The sequence below is a fragment of the Rhamphochromis sp. 'chilingali' genome (genome assembly GCF_963969265.1).
Source record: "Rhamphochromis sp. 'chilingali' genome assembly, chromosome: 8".
Lineage (NCBI taxonomy): Eukaryota > Metazoa > Chordata > Actinopteri > Cichliformes > Cichlidae > Rhamphochromis > Rhamphochromis sp. 'chilingali'.
The window spans coordinates 21,071,935-21,090,300 of NC_137935.1; the positions used below are offsets into that span (position 1 = coordinate 21,071,935).

Below are 18,366 nucleotides of genomic sequence, written 5' to 3' on the forward strand. Positions count from 1 at the left end.
CTAAACTTTGCTAGATCCGCCCCTGCACAGTTACCAGCCATCAGCTGCGTAGAAAAAGATCCTGGTGTAGAAAGTAATATTAAATAAATTCTAACAACAGCTTATCAAGCTTAAACGTGCTGCTATTCAGCCGCTGGTTTCCTCTTTCTGGTGCGAAGTGAGCAATAAACAAACAAGAGAGACGGACTCGCGACAGAAAAGCCGATCAGCTGATCATTGATCAGTTTCACGATTGAAGTAGCAGCAAGTAGAAGCAGTCGCTCCATATATCGGTTGTTAAGCTTAAGCTGTTTTACTTCTCTCTGGGATAAATTCATCGGAGATGAAATGCTGGTTTGGTAGCGAGGCTATAAATACACACAGCCGCTCTATCACGTGAGCTCACTGCTCCAACGTGCTACGGTTATGAGCCAAGTTACGCCGTGTCGCAAGTTTTGTGAGGTGCTTTTTTGATATTTAATGGATCGGATTACATTGTTTTATTTTTATCCGATATCCGATCCAGTAATTCACGTCAGTATCGGACTGATACCGATAGGTAATATCGGATCAGTCCATCTCTAGCAGTGACATGTCTGATTTGGTGGTGTGCAGTACAGGAACTCCACAAGTGACTGTCCCCATTCCTATTCAGCTTCCGAGCCTCCAAATTTCAGTTGTGTATGTCTGTTCTGGAACACAGAATGTTGATGTTGACATCTTGGAGGAATACAAGTGGCCTTGCATTATTATCAACAACAGACTAAACTGGAAAACCAGCACAGAGGCTCTACGAGCAGAATTTTTCTTTCTGGAGGAAGATGAGATCCTTCAAATTACACAGCAAAATATTGGAGATTGTCTGTCAGTCAGTTGTGGCGAGTGCAGTGTGCTTTGCTGCGGTCTGCTGGTGGAGCAGCATCAGACACCAAAAGACTGAATAAACTGATGAGAAAGGCCTGGTCTGTGAGTGGTTGTAAACTGCAAAGTATTATGGTGGAGACCAGATTTTTGAGCATTTCCCGACCAGGTGTTCTGAAATAAGACCAACAAAACAAAGAAAATAAAAATGGAAATCAACTAGAATCACTTCTGATCTGTTTTACTTAGCAAAAGCAGATTTTTTTGTGTTAATTTTGTGTTTGTCCCTAAATTTCTCCATTTACTGTTTCAGCTGGTTCCGACCAGTATCTTAACAAACCATTAGCAGAGCATTTTTATTGTATTTCAATTTATTGCCAGCAATTATAATGGCCCAATCTAAGTGGCAGCAAATACACACAGCTTGCATTTGTTTCTGTGGTGTTATTAGTTCTTTACAGACAAACAGGCATGGCTGTAAGTAAGGGTGGGTGACTCATCACCAGCATCCCCACTGAATTCCACATAAAGCAAAAAACATATATCCATAATTGAATCGCCTGAAACCCCCATAGTCTGGATGAGTGAGAAAACCAAGTGAGGTATATCTAAATGTTCAAAGTGTAGCAGTTATTACACTGAAGATACGTTATGAATACATAGGATCTGGATGAGTGGGTTAAGGACATGAAGGATTCATGGAAAATAAACACATTAAAGAGGCATTACAATAAAATGGAAAGAGCCCCTTTTCACATATGGGATTCATTCAGTCACTTTTACAATAGTGTTTCTCACAGCTTGATCAGTCTTCAGACAAAGCCTATTGTGAGGACCATTTTCAAAATTTAGGCCTCTTTTCAATTGTCAAGAAAGTACCCCGAGGCACACAGGCTCAGCAAGGGACGTCTCTTTTGTATAGCGAATATGTAAAATGTACCATCCGTGGTTATTTTAATCTTATTGCCAATTAAAAAAAGAGCTAGTGAGATGTATTAGAGCAATCAAATGCTTTTTTGTGGCTACCCATTATTATGAATGGACACATTCAGAATTGTTAAGTGTTGAAAGTGGTATGTAGATAAAGACAGATACATTATTGTCATGATTTTTAAGGAAAAGTCACCATGGTGTCCATTCAAGCAATGGCAGTGGTGAGAGGTAAGCAACATTACTATAACTGTTAAACCTGTGATGAAAATTTGGTAGGAAGTGAGACATGTTTAAAAGAACCATGTGGGAAACCCAATTTTTTGCCCCAGGAATTGTAGAAACTGCATTTAAACTTTAGGCTTCTAATCAAGATCTGTATCATCCAAACTCAGCTGATATCATATCATTTGAAGGAAGGAGACATACAATCAATCTGGATAGGGAAAAAAGATACATTTGATACAGTTTAAAAATTAAATACTTCAAACATCTTGAAATAAAAATAATAATAATAACAATGTCAGAGTTTAGATTCTGTCCGCCACAGAGTACACATGAGATAAATTAAGGCAATATGTATAAGGAAACTGAAGTCCCAGCAAGAGAATGAAAATTTCCTTTTGCTGTAACTCATAGTCAGAATACGAATACATGATTCAGATTAACACATTACTTTTTTTTTTCTTTTTTTTTTATGGAAAAAAAAAAGATTAACACATTACAATTGTTAAAGGCAAACTTTGTGTAGCTTCAGCCAATTTAAATCACTGTTCTTATGTTTCATATTCTCAAACATGAACTGATAGAGAATTGTTTTTTTTCCTTTTTTCTTAATTTTTGTAAACTTGTTTTTGAAGTATGATGATTGCTATGTTTTGACTTGGGTTCTACCCCTTTGTTAAACAGAATAGAATTAATATATTGAATGACAAGCAGCTAGAGCATAGTGGGCTGCAGAGTGACAGAGTAAGACTTGTAACATCACATTTTGCACATTACTGAAGAGCTTCATGTGATGCATTCATCTTGGTTTGTAGTTGAAGTAATGGAGCGAGTTAAGTGTGAAGAGAAAATGAAATATAAGGCTCGATGACAGAAAAATGTGAATAATGTGTTGCATGAAGGAAATGTGAGGGAGGTACAGTAGAATCTTACTGTGATAAACAAACGCTCTGTCAGCTGCTATGATGAGTTGAGAAACCATACTTAGCAAACAGGTACATCTTAGGCCTCTGAATGTTCTTATGTATATCAGATATAACAACATCATCCTGTTGTCTAGCAACCACCTATCAGTGGGTTAAAATGACTCACCTTTAGCATTTGTGGACCTATAACACCTTATAAAAGCATTGTGTTATTTAATTGGATGACATCAAATTTATATACCTTATAAAAATGTATTATGTTCTAATCTATATTAGAGATGGACCGATCCGATATTACGTATCGGTATCGGTCCGATACTGACCTAAATTACTGGATCGGATATCGGAGAAAAATAAAAAATGTAATCCGATCCATTAAATATCACAAAAGCACCTCACAAAACTTGCAACATGCCGTAACTCACCTCAGAACGTTAGCACGTCGGAGCAGTATGCATCACCTGATAGAGCGGCTGTGGCATGCGGGACCTGTCGGTGGTCTGGATAGCATTTGGAGCTTCGCTAGCAACCCGGCATTTCATCTCCGACAAAGTTATCCCGAGAGAAGTAAAGCAAGTGTGTAAGTCCATCTCTGAATGTTTGTAAAGCATTCCTGCGTTAAGCTTAACAAACGATATATGGAGCGACTGCCTCTTCTTGCTGCTACTTCAATCATGAAACTGCTTAACGATCAGCTGATCGGCTTTTCTGTCTCGAGTCCGTGTCTCTTGTTTGCTTTTGGCCCACTTTGCACCAGAAAGAGGAAACCAGCGGCTGAACAACAGCAGCACGTTTAAGCTTGATCAGCTGTTGTTAGAATGTATTTAATATTACTTTCTACTCGAGGATCTTTTTCTACGTAGCTGACTGTGCAGGGGCGGATCTAGCAAAGTTTAGCCAGGGGGGCCGATAGGGCATTAACAGGGAAAAGGGGGCACAAAGACATACTTTTCTTTCTTATTCTCATTTAAAATGTCTAGCTTTTAATAAATAATTATCTGACACCCAAAGTTTTAATCTGATGTAAAATGAATAGAAGTCAATTACTGTATATAGTGACTATTAAGTCTAATATATATATACCTGTGGCGTGGGTGTGGTCCTTGGCCAGCTGCAGAGGAGGCGTGACGCAGTGAGCTCCCGGGGCGGCGCAGGGGCGGGGTGAACAGGTGTGCTGGGATCTGACAGTGATTGTGTCTCTTTATGTGTTGGCAGTGACAGACGGAGAAGGAACGTGACAGCAGAGAAAGAGAGCGCGGAGTACATGTGTCCACTACAACCCGAGCTTAATAAAAAGTTCTGCACTGTCAAAAGTCGCTCCGGCTGGTATTTCTTGGGTCCACCGTTACAATACCCTAGTAAGCTATAGTACTTTTTCCTTTGGGAAGGTACCATCTGTGCAGTCTGCAATTTTGTTGAAGAAAGATGTTGAATCTATTTAATATTTCTTGAAAAATAATTGATTTCTGTGCATTTTTTTTCACACTGCATCAAATTAAGGTTGATTACGTCGATTAAGCATCATGAGGTGGAGCGTGAGGGGTGGTTCCCTATTTTTTTATTTTTTTATTTTTGTTGTTGCTGGGAGTTGGAACCCTATTAGTTAGGTTGCTTAATATTTATGCTAAGTACTCTTTAAAATACCAGAATAGGGAGGATGGTGTAGGTTTAAGTTTATTAGATTGATCAGTATTGCTGAACTATGAAATATTTTTTTTTGCATACAGGTATAACAGAATAGCTTTAGTGTAGTTGTTGTTTTAAACTTGAGTATGAACTTATACAAAATGCAGCAAGATATTTAAAAAACAGTTTTGTTGATTAAAAAACACTATACTTCTTCTGCTCACCTTCAAGGCCCTTCATAACCTCGCTCCTTCTTACCTTTCTGACCTGTTAACCACCACTTGTTCTGCCCGTTCACTTCGTTCTTCTTCTTCTGTCCAGCTTACTGTACCTTCCTTCCGCCTCACCACCATGGGAAGCAGAGCTTTCAGCTGCTCTGCTCCCAGGTTGTGGAATTCTCTGCCCCCTGAAATAAGAAATATTGGTTCTCTCCCCCAGTTTAAATCCCAACTCAAAACTCATCTGTTCAAATCTGCATATTCACTGTGAATCCACTGTTTGTTCATTTTATCTTGTGCTTTATTTTATTGTTCTTATTCTGCCATTGTTTTACTAAGTGTTTTATCCTATTGTAAAGTGTCCTTGGGTGACTTGAAAGGCGCTCATAAATAAAATTTATTATTATTATTATTATATCGGATTCATATCGGTATCGGCAGATATCCAAATTTATGATATCGGTATCGGTATCGGACATAAAAAAGTGGTATCGTGCCATCTCTAATCTATATTACATATTACAATCTCATTACCCTGAATGTTAAAAGGGAGTTTTTCCTTCCCACTGTCGCCAAAGTGCTTGCTCATAGGGGGTCATATGATTTTTGGGTTTTTCTCTGTATCTATGAAGTGCCTTGAGGCGACTTTTGTTGTGATTTGGCGCTATATATATAAAATTGAATTGAATTATGCAGCCTGATAAAAGCATCATATCATTTTTATTTTAATGACACCATCATATTACCTGGCAACCACCTAACAATGGTCTAAAATGGCATTTAAGTAGTAGAGCAGGACATGGGCATGCACTAATTATCAGTTAATGGAAGGAAATACATTGCATGCCACAGAAAGAGTCAAATAAAAAAGGGTGGCAGAAAAGTAGATATCTATGAGTAAGCAAGTTACTATTTTTGTTCTGTGTACATTAAAAAAGGATATGATCGTATTATGCTTTCTATTTTTAATGCATAAGATTCACTCTTTGGACTCTAACATAAATGGAAACACTGGATATTTAAAATATTCAGATGCTATAGTAGACTGTCACGCCTTGTTAATAATGTTCTTTTTAGAGTTTTTGAGGCTTCAAGGTAGAAGCCGGTTAGAGAAGTAGCAGACAAGACCCCCTGCTGAACAGAATTTCCATGGCACAGATATACCTGTTAGTCAAACTGGTACGACTAACATAGCGCTGCCTACTGAAACACAGATATAAAATCACGAGTTATTTTTGGTGTGAGAGTGGGAGAGTGGAACTCTTTTTTTTGGTAAACTGTGACATGTAGAAGTGCATCCTTGATGACTTTGCTGACACTTTGAGAACCACATTTGTTTTTTCATATAACCCAAACTGTAAAGAAGAGAACCTTTTTGGACAATATAATTTTGCTTGGAGATTGCCTTACCTACGAGCTGTTGGCTGCCACACAGTCTGGTAAACTATGACTACGATTGCATGTACTTGTATTGAAATGCAACAAGGTGACTACTGCCAACTGTGAATCAAATCATAGTGTTTAGATTTTTAAAGTCCTGCAGTTGGCTGGCTGATTTTTCAAGCTAACAAAGACAGACTTCACCTTTGATTCACCTCAGTTTGCCACTTTCTGACATTATCCTTTTTATGTATATCTGCTTCTTCATCATATCTACTTTAAATTATTGCTCTTTCCTTTCTGTCTTCCAGTTACCCTGTTGCCAGTGGAGGATAATGGAACGGCTGTGGTTCTCTTTGCTGTTGCTGGCAGCAGCATGCAGGGGACAGCCGTGTCCGAAACGCTGCATGTGCCAGAGCCTTTCCCCATCTCTCGCTATCCTCTGCTCCAAGACGGGCTTGCTGTTTGTTCCTGCTGCCATTGATCGACGCACCGTGGAGCTACGGCTTCAGGAGAACTTTATTACAGGTAACTGCGTTCCAGTCTGTCCTGCATTTCATTATTTTAATATGCCTCTGAAATTTGACTAGTATTCCAGCCTTTTGCAGCGAGTTTGCTTGGTTTGGCTGTATACATGAAAATGAACTAAAAGGCTGGCTGATAATTGGCAGCATATTTATCTTATTTCAGAACACTTGGTTGTAACTGAAGAGTTTGTTAACAGTGAGTACAAATGTTGGCTTCAGTCACGAAGCTTTTCTGTTGTCTCTGCCTGACAATGACTAATTTTTTTCTCATGAGCCTGAGTATTTCTTTTTAACTTTAATACTTTTTTTGTTATTTATGGTTCAGCATAGTTAAGCTCATTCATGATTCATCTGCTTATATCAAAGAGTGACTTTGAAACATACTTATTTTATAAGAACTGAAGTGCTGCTTTATCTTGTTATTTTAATCTGGATTCCCGTTAGTGCTCTATTCCTAGGTTCTCCAAAACAAAAGGCACACAAGCTATAAAAAAAGATCTAACAGTACCCTGAATGATCATTTAAATTTTAATTAATTTAAGTTTTGCATTACCCTGTTTGAGAGAACCACATTCAGTCTTCCTCTTATGTGTTGGTTTTACTTATTATCCTAAACTGTTTTATTTAGCCTTTTGTTTTTTCTATATTTTGTCAGTTTGTCTATTTATCTTTCTGTGAATTTGCTCACCATATATTTGCTTTCAATTTGACTTTTTTCTTGTATTAATTGTGACTTTTATCGAGCTGTATATTCTCCTGCATTCTTCGATCACCTTTGTTCTTTTCCCCTTCCTAGCTTCTGTTAGGTTTGTTGTTAATGTCATTAACATTCACATATGGAGTTTATTTTTATGAACAGTTTAATAGCATGAATGGACCAACAACTGGTTGAACAGAAAAATGAATTGAATCAATAGTTTTTATGGCTGAGGAGTCATATTTTCTGAAAAGTTGGCTGATGTCTGGAGGGACCTGACTTGCCCAGACCCACATAGCAAGCAGGTCTGGCCTGGATCTGGTATCAAGCTGGCACTACTGGTTGACTTCTGGCAAGACTTATGTCATCCAGATATGGGCCAGGCCTGGCATAGATGGTACTGTCTATGTGATGGCATGCCACATCTGGCCCAATTGTGGTTTGGGTTATGTGGCCCAGGCTCATAGAAAACAGGTCTGGCCTGGATCTGGCATCAAGCAGGCACTTCTGACTGACTGGTGTCGTGGCAAGGTGTATGTCAACCAGATGTGCACCAGGCCTGGCATAGATGGCACTGTCTATGTGATGGCATGCCATATCTGGCTCGATTGTGGTTTGGGTTATGTGCCCCAAGCCCATAGAAAACAGGTCTTCCCTGAATCTGGCATAAAGCTGGCACTTCTGACTGACCGGTGTCATGGCGAGGTGTATATCAACCAGATGTGGGCCATGTCTGGCAATGATGGCACTATTTATGTTCCTATTTTCCTATTTTAGTTAGAAGACCCAAATGCCATGTTGCAATACTATACTGCTATAGTTGCCAACATTTCAAATGCAGATTTGACAGGATTGTGTACATTTTATCCAAAACCTAGTGACAATTTACTTTATGAATGTAATTAGGAAGCACTCAGTCTAGGGAAAGTGTGTGATTGGGTGAATGTGGCATGTTGTATAGAGTATTTTGCGTAATCCAATAGAGTAGAAAAGCGCTATATAAGAATCAGTCCATTCACTGCGAACAGAGTTTTGTCATGTTACTTTTGCACTATTATGTTTCGGCACATGTTGTTATTACATGGCTTGATAAAGGTACACATTAGGCTGATATCTGGGCCAGCAGTGTGTCTGCAACTGGCCCGTGGCTGCACACAACTTAAACATGGCGGACCTTTGGTGGCCCAGATCAGGTTTGCCAGAGGTAATCCACACATGGGCCAGCACAGGACCACCAGTGTGTCTGCAGCTGGTCTTGTGCTGGCCCATGTGTGGGCCACCTCTGGCAAACCTGATCTGGGCCACCAAAAGGCCATCATTCCTTGTGGTATGTGGGCCATGTGTAAGCACATTGTGTGGGCCAGATTGGGGACATACCAATTTTGCTATGTGGGGAATGTCCTCCTTACCGCGTAGGAACTCTATTGCCCAATGTCATGGGGATTCCACTTTTCAGCCCCCCACTCAACATATTTACAGTTCATGAGCCAGCTGATGACTTCTCTGTGTACAGTATATAATGATTCTTAATTTACTTTGTTGATGAGGTCTTTTTATGTGTTTATTACGCTTGTTTCCAGCTGTCAGAAGAAAGGACTTTGCCAACATGACCAGCTTGTTGCATCTAACCCTGTCCAGAAACACCATCAGCCAGATTCTTCCTTCTGCTTTTAGTGACCTGCGACGCCTGAGAGCGCTCCACCTAGACTCTAATAGATTAACTGTGATAAAGGTAACATGGGTGGCTGGATGGATGACATTGAATTAAAAAGAGAGATCCCTGGTTTATTATAATCCACTCACATGTCGTTATCATTTCTTACTTACACCCACTCACTGCCTTTTGTTTTTCTTTTTTGACAACCAGGATGACCATTTTAAAGGTCTGACCAACCTTCGGCATCTGATCCTGGCCAATAACCAGCTTCACTCTATATCTCCCCATGCCTTTGATGACTTTCTGTCCACACTGGAAGACCTGGACCTTAGTTACAATAACCTTGCCCAGGTGCCCTGGGACACAATTGGACGCCTAACCAATGTCAACACCCTAAATATGGATCATAACCTCATAGAAAATGTTCCCCAGGGAGTATTCACCAACCTGCACAAACTGGCAAGGTAAGGACATAGAAAAGGGCAAATGGTGTGTTTTTTGTGATGTACAAATGCAGCATTGAATTGGTATATTGTTGCCTCTCCCTATTGGTTTTATAAATAACTCCCTTCTTCTCTTGTCCGTCCCTCCCCTTCTTTCTGTATGCCGTCCTTTAACAGGTTAGACATGACGTCGAACAAGCTAAAGAAAATTCCCCCAGACCCATTGTTCCTTAGAATCCCAGTTTATGCCAAGTCCAAAGGCTCCCCCCTCTCCTCTCTTGTGTTGAGTTTTGGAGGTAACCCTCTTCACTGTAACTGTGAACTTCTGTGGTTGAGGAGACTAACCAGAGAAGATGATCTGGAAACGTGCGCCTCTCCCCCAGACCTTAGTGCCAAGTATTTCTGGACTATACCGGAAGAGGTGATACTTTTTGCAATTTTTTAATAATTTTATGCAGTAATTGAAAAAAATGGCAAAGTTTGACACTAGGCTTTTTTGTTCTATAACAAAAATAATAATAATATATCACTTTGACATTGGAAGTGTGACCTTATCTTTTTTTCATGGTAGGAGTTTATTTGTGACCCACCAGTTCTAACACGAAAGTCACCTCATACTGTGGCTATGGAAGGTCAGCCTGCCAGTCTGAAGTGCAAAGCAAATGGTGACCCTGAGCCTGAAGTCCACTGGATCAGCCCTGAAGGGCGACTCATATCCAATGGATCCAGGTAATAACAACAACATATGGTCTAGTTTAATCCAGTATACTACATTTCTTCCCTGTACATTGTAAATTCATTGAAAAATTAAAGTTGTGGTATTAATCTATGGAATATGACTTGCCCACTGAGTTTGCCACTATACATCTGGCAAACACACAGGCATATGCAACAGAGTTTTTACAATATTCTGCTCTTCCAGTTTTGTGCTATGTCAGAAAGTCAGATATTGTAGGGGGGTGTAGGCACTTGACATGTGCGGGCCAATCTGAAATGGTTCAGGACAATATTTGTTAAGGCCATAATCTCCTCACCTATAATGTATTGCTAAAATTTTCATTGGGTAACCCACTTGGCACAGGTATGAGTGCCTAGTTATGGTTTTGCATTAAAAACATGTATTATAAAATCACTGACAGTGTTTTGAGTGTTGTAACTCTTTTCTTTCAAAAGTCTTTTTTGATTCAGCAGTTGTAATTTGTATTACTCAAATTACAAAGGAAAATACATAAGTAGCATTTTTCTTGTCAAGTGCCACCTTTGGTTATGCCAAAGCACACAGTTAGAAACATTAGCATAACAGTCATTCTAAATATTGTCAACGTACCGTAGATATTGGTGGTATGATATTGTCAGTATCAGATACTCCTTATAATAATATCCAGTTTATCTAATAAGAATCCAGCAGACAGCTTACTTTTCGTAACATTCACATTTGACTTCATGTATCGATCAATTGATTGCTATCTTAATGATATTTCATTTTCCATTTCACTTTTTTTTCAGAACATTAGTCTTCCCTAATGGAAGCCTAGAGATCAATGTAACATCCCTAAAGGATTCAGGAAACTTCACCTGCATTGCCTCAAACACGGCAGGTGAATCCACGGGAAGGGTGGAGCTAGTCGTCACAGCAATGCCCCATCTGGCAAACAGCACAAGCCGCAGTCGAGATCCTTCTTCTGAACCAGCCCCTTCTGACATCCTGACCTCCTCCAAGGTTGCACTTCCCAACAATGAGACAAGAGGAGCAGACAGGAGGGTTTCATTGGTGGAGCTGACAGGAAACTCTGCCCTGATTAGATGGAGCAGTCAAACCCCTACATCTGGAGTCAGGATGTTCCAAGTCCAGTACAACAGCTCTGGGGATGACACACTCGTTTACAGGTTTGTCTGTCTGCACTGTCAATTCATTATTTGCCTTGTGTCTTTAAATTTTCTGTCTGATGTTTCTATGGTGTCATAATAGTAAAATGCATTTATCTATCTGCCTTTATGAGTTTGTAAGTGTGTGTATGGGTTTCTATGCATGGTTCTGTGTGTATCTGCAGCTTTGTGTAAGTTAATCAAGAGACATCAGCAAATGCAATGAGGATGAGGGCAGATGATAATGATAGTGTCATCCAGTCGTAAAAGTCTAATCAGGCGAAATGATAAAGACATCTGTGGTGGAACAGAGCCATTGTTGGGTACGGTGAATACGGGGGAATAAGGGCCAAATGTCACAAATGTCTGTTGAACAAGTTACAACGGTTGTCATTTAGTTTGCTTTATTGCTGTCCTGATGAGTTTGCTGTATGCTTTCTTTGTCAGCATTTACATTATAAATTTATGAATGAGTTAGTATTAAATGTTTTGTGGCTTTGTTTGAGGAGGACGGCAATGTCAGCACTATGTCAGATGTGACTCTGATTTGATCTGAGTGTCAAATATAGTTAACGTGTTAATGTGGAAAAGGGAGGAACATTACGTTAAGAAATGACTGAATCAAGAAGATACATGCTCTGATGGTTTATTTAGAACAAACTGTCATGTCAATAGAAATTGTAGAAGAATCAAAGATTCTTTCAAAGATGGATGGATGGAGTTGATTTTGTGGTTAAACATATTAATCACACAAAAGTAACGCCATGTTAGACTCTTATGAGACCTCAAAATTAAATGAGTAAATCATGATTATGTTCATTCTTATGACAGCAGGGCTTTTAAGTGGGATTTGGTCGAATTCTAGTCTTCTGAGATCTTGGAAGACTAAAATTACTCACCTCAAAAAAACTCCCAGAATTGATTTTTACTGTGACAGGCTATGTGACCTATGTTGTTGCTGCAACTCTGAGGTTTAGTGCTCTTTGTGCATTTATCCAATTGCATTCTACAATATGAGCAGATGGTAGATGGACTTTAATACTGTTATGGCTGCTTTACAGCCCCTAAACATAGTATATAATTAGAATTAGACAAGTGATACTAAAGACCATCATCAGCTTAAATTCAGACAGATGACCTAACCACATGACTTGCGGAACAGCGACCACAGACACCAGAAGCGACCTCACATAGATGTAGACCTTCCCAGATACGTGTCTTTTTGACACATTAACATCACCAGTGTGAATCTGAAAAACCAAAATAAATTGCAAAATACATTTTTAAGGAATAAAATGCAAACAAAAAAAGTCTGATGTAGCAAATTTGATACAATTTAAAACTCATACATGCAATGCTATCTTTAATTTGTTTTACTATTTTTTATTTCATTGGGAGGTTCACTAAACACCCCATTTTCAAAACATTTGAGCTTTCTGATAATTATTTCATGGTACAGGCTTTAAAGGGTTAAGGAAGTCAGGGAAAATCTCATCCAGGGGCTTGGCCACAGGGGAGTTTTTCTTTTAAACACCTCAGGCACAGTGATTGGCCAGGCATTACTTCCTGTACTAAGTGCATGTTAGTGAGGTTCAGGAGGCCTTTGAAGTATTCATTCCACCACCTGACAGTATCCTCAGTTGAGGTCAGCAGCACTCAGATTTGCATGTGGTTTGGCTACAAGTGCTTAGTTTAAAACCTAGATGGATTCTCTTTGGAACAACTTTCTTTCTCTTTCTCTCTAACCCTCTCTGTCTCTCACCCTCTTAATTCTTTTGGTTCTTTGGCATAAAAGACAAAAATTAAGACAGACTTGGGAACAATAAAACCTTGACCTTAATAAATAATCCCCGCTGATTCAAATAAGCAAATGAAGACATTCACCACTTTGAATTAGATACATATAAACTGACAGTTTGCTTACATTAAACATCTGATTTGCATCATTCAAGGAGCAGATCTTCTCATTTCTTAAAAAATTGCTCCTTGATAAATACTTGCAATTTTGTATACCATATTGTAAAGTGCTGCCTATGCATTTAATGCCATGTTGAAAAAAAATATCAGCAGGATGAAAAAAAGTTGGTGTATAAACCACACCATCATTTTTTTGATTGTTTAAAGCCTTGGGTTTATATAGGGATGCATTGCTGTTGGTGGTTCATATTCTGAGTTTTATTGATAAAGGGTTTCTTTGATACCTTTGATACAGGATGTTTCTTTGGAATTCAGTGAGGGAGATTTCTTTCCCTCTACTGCTTCATCGGCATTCAAGGAAAACGCATAGTTACCTACTACGAATCACTTCCAGGGGTTCCAGTTAAATTTGTTTCTAAGTTGTTCTTTTTAAAGTGCTCTTAGAATCTCTCACATTCGCTCTTGCTGTGTAAAAACCAAAATTATTGCCTAACTCTGTCTCTCTGAAAGCCTGGGTAAGCCCTACTTATTTTCAGTTCTATGGGGTTTTTACATATAAGGAGTTGTCGTGGCAACAGGTCTGGAAAATCTGCCAGATGTTAGATGCAATGTTGTGAGTGACAGGTGGCTTTAATAATATCTGACATGCGTATTTTGGACTATTTATTTATTATGTGAGCCACAAATTGAATGGTAAAATATTTCACTCTGTCTTCTGTGGTTGAAGAAGTAAATCAACAATGTTTTTACCGCTCTACAAAATTATCTAAAATCCAATTTAGCCTTTTTAGTCTTGATCAACAGTTATAATTCTGTCTCGGGGGAAATAAGTCTTGAAAGAACCTTTGACAGAATTGAATCCATTCGTGCTGACAGGAGAAAGAAAGTTCCTCTTCATTTGTGAAATTGCAACACTTGTGAGATGGAAATGGGGTTTTCAGAAATGTCCTTGTAATGTTGTTGTTTTTTAAGACCGGTGGGAGCGGGCAGAACTGCAGCCACATAAGCTAGCGCAATAATTTTTTTTCCATATGAAACCAGAGGAGTTGTACTTACATCTTATGCCATCAGCTTGTCCTAGGTCACGGTTAGCCGTAAAACATAGCTAAACGGTCAAAAATTAAAATAAGAAGACGCTCAAAATATATTTCCTGTGGTTGGAAACTATTTTGCACAACTTTTTTTGTATTTACAGTTTTGAGGGTTAAGCCTCTTAAATTACTCTAACTAGAAATATTTGTTAAAAAAACAAAAACAAAACGATTTTCAATTTTTTTGTTTATTGCACTTTTTTGCAATTTATGTAGTTACTGTGGACTTAATGCATACATATTGTTAAAATTTAGGCTATAATGGTTGTATTGATGAATAGCAACTTGAAATACTCCCACAAAAGGCACTGCAGCATGTAAAAATATGACAATAAGCTCTGGCGGACTTGGTTCTATGTTAGGTCCTAAAGCAAGATAAGATGCGTGGTTATGGAAAATATTTTGCTTCAACTATCTATTTAACTATCTATTAGTTATATATATATTTAACATATGAGGAGCATAGTAATAATCTACATTGAGGTATAAACATCATACCAAAATATTTCCTTGTTTCTTTAGAAAAAACAGTTACTTTGTAATTTTATAATGTATTTTTAAAATATATCCTATTGCAGCTAATTCCAATGTGTTAGTACGTATTCATGAGTAAGTATTAATCTTTACATACAATAATTAATTCATTAAAAAATCATCATATGTATTTATGCTATGTAACATTATTGTTATACTGCTTTATTAGGTAAACACGTTCAACTGTTTGTTTAAATATCAGTTAATCACAGGGTAATGACTGCATAGACTGTATTTAAACATGTAGACATGGTCAAGATGACCTGCTGAAGTTCAAACTAAGCATCAGAATCAGGAATAAAAGTGATTTAAGTGACTTTGAATATGGCATGATAGTTGTTGGTGTCAGAAAGGCAGGTCTGAGTGTTTCAGAAACTGCTGATCTACTGGGATTTTCCACTACCATCTCTAGGATTTAGAGAGAATGGTTAGTAAAAGAGAAAATATCCAGTAAGCAGCAGGTCTCTGGTCAGAGTAAAAGGGCAGACTTTGAGCTTTTCTTTAGGCTTCTTTCTTTGAGCTGATGGGAAGGCAAGACGAACTCAAATAACCACTTGTTACTTGTTAGGCACAATGAACAGCGGAAGATTGGAAATATGTTGTCTGTTCTGACTAGTCTCAAATTCACATGTGACATTTGAATGGTAGGGTCAACATTTGCCATAAACAACATGATGCATAGATTCATCCTGCGCTGTACCAACAGGTCAGATGGTGGAATAATAGTGGGGGATATGCACACTTTGGGCCACTTATTACCACGCATTATTTAAACACCACAGCCTGAGTATTGTTGATGACCATGTTCTTCCCTTTATGACCACAGTGTATCCAGCTGCTGGGTAACATATAATGGCACAAAGCTTAGATCATCTCAAACTTAGTTCCCTGCACTAAAAAAGCTTCCACAATTACCACATCTAAATCCAATAGCGCTCCCTCAGAATGGCAGGAGATTCACAGATGAATTTGCAACAACTGTGTGATGCTTTCAACATGGCCCAAAGGCTTGTTGAATCTTTGGGACAAAGAATTAAGATGGTTTTGAAGGAAAAATGGGGTCCAACCCAGTATTAGCAAGATGCAACTAATGAAGTAGTCGGTGAGTGTATGCCTAAAATTATACCCATTGCAATAGTTTTGTTTTTTTCCTGTTTTGCTTGTTAAAAGAAACTTTATTTTAACCCAGAGTAGACCGCACCTCTCGCTCTGTGGTAGCTGGGATAGCCTCCAGCCACCCCGCAACCCTGATAAGGATAATCAAAAGTTAATGGATGGAGTGATGGAAAATCTTTTATAAGATCATGGCTAAAAATCCAAGTCTGATGTTACCATATGTTATTGTGAAATTAACATCCATTAGAATGCATCAATGCTGCACTAGTTTAGCTTTGAGCTGAAGAAAAAAAAAGGAACAACCCACTGTGTCCATATGTGAACAGCTTCTCTCTGTCTTTCTATGGTCGATATCCATTAGGAGGGATAAGGCACAATGCCACGAAGAGAGAGGAGGTAAGGCAGCAGTCTGGAGGAGATGATATAAAGTGCTGAGGACCATCAAGAGCACAGAATATTTGGAAAGAGAAAAAAAATGTGTTCTACAAAATAGAAACCATAGCTAAGCATATCCATTTAACTCTCTGCTGCTGAGTGACACAGGTTTGCTGTTAGGATCATGTGTTACGGGTCCCAAGGATGAAGACCACGATGACAAATATGTTACCTGTAAAAGCAGGTGAAGAGCGGAGTAAGGAAGACACGATGCGTCTCTGCTTTCCTCCAGAACGTGTCTGAGGAAGCAGCGGAAGGTGGGCTCCACTTACTGCACCCCGGAACCCCGGAGCAAGCACCAAAGTTCCGCCCTCACTGCTTTCTAACATAAAATGAATCCCTGTTACATGGATTTTCTATCCTCTTAAAGAAACTGAAAATAAATACATATAGCAATGAAAAATGTCCCGTTACATGAGTGTTTTAGAGTGTTTTACACAAAATAATATTAATGTGGTCATTCCCTCACAGGGGTGCCACACACTCCCCTACAACAAAAGTGGCTCCTGACACTTGAAACAAATTTACACTCCCAATCTCTGTATTCTCGTCAAATCTCGGACAGTGAATAATCAAACCCTTAAATTAAAACTTCAAGCACTTAGGAATGTTTGGTTCTCTAGGATTAAGTAACCACCATAGTTTAGGGCTTTTTCCTAATAACTACATATGGGCTAGAGAAGAGAGATATATGGGACCTGGACGACCGGTGGGCCTTGGAATGAAGATAGGCTTGGTTGTGGGGGCCACAGGGTGGCCGAAGGCACGAGGTAAGTATCTACCATGTTTACAGTGGGCCGTGACTGGTATGTTGGATGACCTAGAGATGAATAGGTGAGCATTTGGCCTGGACGCCTCTGTCGGGTGGATCGCCTCACGTGAGCTAGACTGAGAGTCTCCTACCTGCTCATCACAGCACTCATGTCGAGGTAACTCAGGTTCCACTTCTGACTGAGGCAAGCTAAGGGCTGCCGAACTGTTACTCCCCTCGCGGTCACACTGGTGAGTCTCAACTTCATCTCCATTCTCAGGTGCCATGGGACCCCCTCTTCCTAATGGACCTCCTTCGTGGGCTCCAGCCACCTCTGACAGATTCTCAACAATGTCCTCGGCATCTATCACAGGTGTCCTTCGTCCTGGCTCTTCCAGATCCCTCGGGCTCAGAACAGATCCTCCTTCAAACTGAGCCTGCGTCTGCCTCCCCGGTTCCAATCTGTCCTGGCTGACAGCCTGTTTCTCAGAAGGGACGGTTGTTCTGAACTCCGCCTGGATTGGTGGTACCCTCAGCCAGTAGCCACTACCCGGGTCATCATCTGAATCAGAGGTCTCAGCATTTTCTATCCGTCCTTCCCTGTCTTTACCCCTCACTCGAGCATTGGTCTGTTTGTGAGTCGATCTTAAGGTTAGTTTAGTTGGTTGTGGTGGGAACTCTACTGGCAAATCATTGACCAAGAGGAGCAAGTTCCGGTGCAGGGTCCGAGTCCTTCCCTGGTCATTACCCTCTGGATGGACGACATACACTGGGTTATCCGAAGCCTGTTCCTTGACCACATATATCCTGTTCTCCCAGTAGGAGCGTAATTTGCCAGGTCCACCCCGCTCGCCTAAGTTCCTCACCAACACTCTGTCCCCTGGTTTCAGTACCACTCCCCTCACCTTCTGATCATAGTACGACTTCCCCTTAGCACTAGCCGAGAGGCTATTTTTGGTGGCAACCTGATAGGCCTCTGTCATTCTCTTACGCCACTTTTCAGCATACCCCCCGTGCGACACTGGTTCAGTTTCCTCAACCAGGCCGAACAGCAGATCGACCGGAAGGCGGGGGTGACAGCCAAAAAGCAAGAAATGTGGGGAATAACCAGTGGACTCATGACGAGTACAGTTATATGCGTGTACAACCTGTGGGAGATGATCTTTCCATGTTTCCTTTTCTTTGTC

At 39.7% G+C, this 18,366-nt stretch overlaps 1 protein-coding gene across 3 annotated transcripts in view; it reads left to right on the forward strand.

Annotated features, from left to right (window-relative positions):
• The window catches only part of LOC308401286 (leucine-rich repeat and fibronectin type III domain-containing protein 1-like protein), a 204,100-nt gene that overhangs the window by 106,318 nt on the left and 79,416 nt on the right, over window positions 1–18,366 (forward strand). For all 3 annotated transcript variants that reach the window (XM_080889440.1, XM_080889442.1, XM_080889441.1), the window contains exons 3-8: window positions 6,457–6,673; window positions 8,950–9,101; window positions 9,237–9,490; window positions 9,647–9,890; window positions 10,041–10,198; window positions 10,976–11,356. In XM_080889440.1, coding sequence (XP_080745566.1) covers window positions 6,481–6,673; window positions 8,950–9,101; window positions 9,237–9,490; window positions 9,647–9,890; window positions 10,041–10,198; window positions 10,976–11,356 — 1,382 coding nt within the window. In that variant the 5' untranslated portion in view covers window positions 6,457–6,480. The remainder of the gene's footprint in view (window positions 1–6,456; window positions 6,674–8,949; window positions 9,102–9,236; window positions 9,491–9,646; window positions 9,891–10,040; window positions 10,199–10,975; window positions 11,357–18,366) is intronic.